General features: G+C 45.0%; 1 protein-coding gene across 1 annotated transcript in view; it reads left to right on the top strand.

Annotated features, from left to right (window-relative positions):
* Positions 1-278: 278 nt before the first annotated feature.
* The window catches only part of LOC104467506 (plexin-A4), a gene marked incomplete at its 5' end in the record, with an annotated part of 69,851 nt that continues 66,504 nt past the window's right edge, over positions 279-3,625 (top strand). Inside the window, 2 exons of the mRNA XM_010081298.1 lie at positions 279-430; positions 925-1,042. Of these exons, the coding sequence (XP_010079600.1) occupies positions 279-430; positions 925-1,042 (270 nt within the window). The remainder of the gene's footprint in view (positions 431-924; positions 1,043-3,625) is intronic.

A 3,625-nucleotide genomic window follows, 5' to 3' on the forward strand; every position in this document is an offset into this window, starting at 1 on the left:
GATATTTTGCAAGAATTCAAAAGAGAGAAAATGAGATGTGGGGCAGAATTTTGTATACTCTGAGTTTGGGGCATGTGTGGTATGTGTTTTCAAAGGAGCTGGACCCAGTGATGCATCTGGAGGAGGCTTATTCCCTCAATTCTTCAGTGTTCATAATTCAGAATATATCTAGCGGTCACAAAGAGACCTGATATTACCTTTTCTCTTACCTGAGAGGATGCTGATGTCTTTACATAGGTGGTTTGATTATTCTCCTTCTTCTTGGTTTGTTTCTCCAGATCAATCCAGTGACAGGCCCTCGTGAAGGAGGCACCAAAGTGACCATCCGTGGGGAGAATCTGGGGCTGGAGTTCCGAGATATCGCATCGCACGTCAAAGTGGCTGGAGTGGAGTGCAAGCCACTGGTGGAAGGGTACATCCCAGCAGAGCAGTAAGTTGGGTGTGTGGCAGACAGCAGGCCACAGCACACCTAATGACAGTCATTGCTATCTGTAGGGTCTTCTAAGGAGTCCATTCCACCCAACCTTGGAAGATGCCATTCCTCACTTAAAGCTCAGTTCAATTCCAGTTTGGGGGGCAGTAGTCCTAAGAAGAAGCTTACCATGTCCAGGAGTGATCATTAAGCCGCAAACCTGTCCACCATGTAAGGCTGGTGGGACCCCTGTGGTCAGATATCAACCCAGCATTTGTCTGTATATTGAAGTGAAGTGATGTTGATTTACACCAGCTGAGCATTTGCCCCAAAAGCTAACACTCTTTAAAGAATAACTTTGTCCATAATTTGGATCCTGGATTGGAAAGAAGACAATGGGTTAAGTCTACAGTCCATTCCCCTGCAGTATGGGCTGTTTGTTCCAATTTCTTCTTACCCAGACCACCAAGACATCCCTCAAACCTTTCTTCTGGTTCATATTTTCTCCCCAGGATAGTATGTGAGATGGGAGAGGCCAAGCCCAGCCAGCACGCCGGATTCGTGGAGATCTGCGTGGCTGAGTGCAAACCAGAGTTCATGGCCAGGTCTTCACAGCTCTACTACTTTATGGTAAGCTCCTGCGAGAAGGTGTCCTGGGCCCTGAAGATCCTTGGGTCCTGCTTCCCTTTGCTGCATTGTCCTTGACCAGATTCAGCCTCTGAGCTCCCCACTGCAGTCCTGAGCACACCAAGTTGTTCCTTCCATTTCCTTTCGAAATCTTGGTATGAGCAAAAATAGCTTGCCTAATTAATGTTTTAACAATCTAATAATAGTCCAAATTATTAGCTCAGTTTCAGTTACATACAGCTATGGTCCACATTAGTACAGAAAAGCCTCATTAATAGTTAAAAATGTTTTACAGGAAAGAAAAAAAAAAGAAAAAGGAAAGAAAAAGGAAAAAAAAGGAAATAAAAATGCAAAAAGAAAAAGGAAAAAAAAGAAAAAAAAAAGAAAAAGGGAAAAAAAACCCCCTTTCCTAGAATCTTACTTTTCCCAGGTGCGATGCTCACCCTACCTGCATCCCTCCAGACCCTACAGGGAGGAGACCCTTCATGGGACTGGGTGCCATAAATGCCAACACCCTGGTTTGTTTTATGTAGGTTCCTCCTGCCACTGAACATCATGTGTCTGGCAGTGGGAAGACTAGGTGGTCTGGAGGGAGGACTTTGCCATGAGGAATTTGGAGATGAAGTCAAAGCCCCTAGGGATGGAGAGTGGTGGGATCATACACACACAACTTCTACTCACTTCCTTGCAGCAGGCAATCCCTGCAAAACAAGGAATTTTCTGCATCTCCAACCCCAAACATTAGATATGTCCAAAGAAGAGGAGGGGCTCTGGACCCGATTCTCCACTACTCCTGGTGTAAGTTCAGTCTGAGACTGTCGCTTCGCCAAGGAAAAGTTGTGCAGAGCCCAACACATGTTGCACGGTTGGCTCATTTTTTTATCCACTCTTCCCTTTTCTGCTGATGCTCATTGTCCAAGAGACCTACTTATTCCTCTAAGGTCCCTTGCTGGGGACAAGCAAGCGTTGCCTGGCCTTGATCTGGGCATATCTATGCAGGTTTGAGATGAGAGGATCTCTTAATTCCCATCAAAAGCTCTGAACTCCTGCAAGGGAAGGGGTCTTTTCTGAAATTATTCACATGCTCCAGTATTTTGTTATGGTAAAGGGAACTAATAGTGAATGCAAATATCTTAGCTTTCCCCCTCGAGCTACAGAACTTTCTCTATTCTCTTATTTTCTGATGTCACTCGGGTGCTATGGCGATGGGGGCAAAGAAACACCTTGAACCATAGCCCCCACCAGGCAGACAGAAGGACTCTTTCCAGGACATTACACTTCAGTGTGTCACCTTTGCTACTCCTGGAATTACTGTCCAATTTTGATCATCCGTGTCCATCTGTGACAGCTTTTCCCTCCGCTTGCTGGCTTTCGGGCTGCCAGCTATCCCAGCCATGCATGAGCGTGAAGTGAACAGGGTTTTTCTCTGCTGAATACCTTGATACCTTTATGCTAGACAGAAAAAAAAAAAAAAACAGATGCTCTCCAGCCTGCCCATCAGGTGCCCTCTCCCGTGTCCGGGGCTTTCATAGCAGGAGCTGTGTTTTTTGGCGCAGCTTGGCTTTCTCGGATATTTCTGCCAGGAGGGTAGAGATGTTATTGCAGGCATCACAACATGCCTTGGCATCCTGCAACGGTGGGTGGCAGCTTTAAGGGAAGGAAGATGTTTGAAAACGGGGGAAGGGCATTGCATGGGAGATCAATGTCACTTTCTGACGCATAGTAAATACTCTGGAAAATTGCTTTTCAAAAGATTTGAAGCAAAACAGGGTCAAATTTAGCCAATAGTTTCAGCCTTCCCTGCTCTTGCAAGAATTGGAAAAGATGGTATTTTGAACTCAACAGAGTTTCTAATTTCAGTGTTTTAAAAAAAGAGGTAGCTTAGTTTAGAGATGCTAGAACAGTTCTTCTCCACATTTCTAACCAAAACTTTGAAATTCAAAATGATGTTAGATTGTTTTGAGCTCATCTGTGATCAAAAATGCAAATTGCATTAGAGTGTTCAATAAGCCAAAAGGGAAACAAAGCATTCGGTTGCAGGCTGAAATTAAATTTATGGTGATCTAAATGAATTTATTTTTTAAGAGTTATTAATTTTGTTTCTACGATTATTGCCATGGTCTTTCAATCCAGAAAAGTTTCCCTTCACTTTTCAATTCAGACGTGGAAGCAAGTTTGCCTGTATTCTGCCTTTGGATGACAGTATTATAGCTCAGTGCAGGTGGTGTGGGCCGCTCTACTGCATCTCTTCTGGGTCTGCTCCTCAAATCTTTATCCCAGGAGAGCATTTCCAACAGGTCTCCACCCATCCTTCCCCTCTTGCCACTGTTGAACCTATAGAAAGGAAACCCAAGTGCACAAGCAGTGTCTGAGTCACGTCTTGCTCTGCCCTTGTCCCCAGAAGGAATGAAATGGGAACCAAGGTCTTGACATGGACCATGAGGTCAGTGTAGACACAGCTCTGACGGCAGCTTCTCTGTGGACAGCCTGTGTGGAGGAGGTACTGGAGGAAAGTAAAGAGTTAGGGAGGAGAGGAAAGTAGGCAAGTCCCGAGAAAGGTACAGGAGATTTCCTGGCCTCTTTCCC

This window comes from Pterocles gutturalis, unplaced genomic scaffold (assembly GCF_000699245.1).
Source record: "Pterocles gutturalis isolate BGI_N339 unplaced genomic scaffold, ASM69924v1 scaffold12544, whole genome shotgun sequence".
Taxonomy (NCBI): Eukaryota; Metazoa; Chordata; class Aves; order Pterocliformes; family Pteroclidae; genus Pterocles; species Pterocles gutturalis.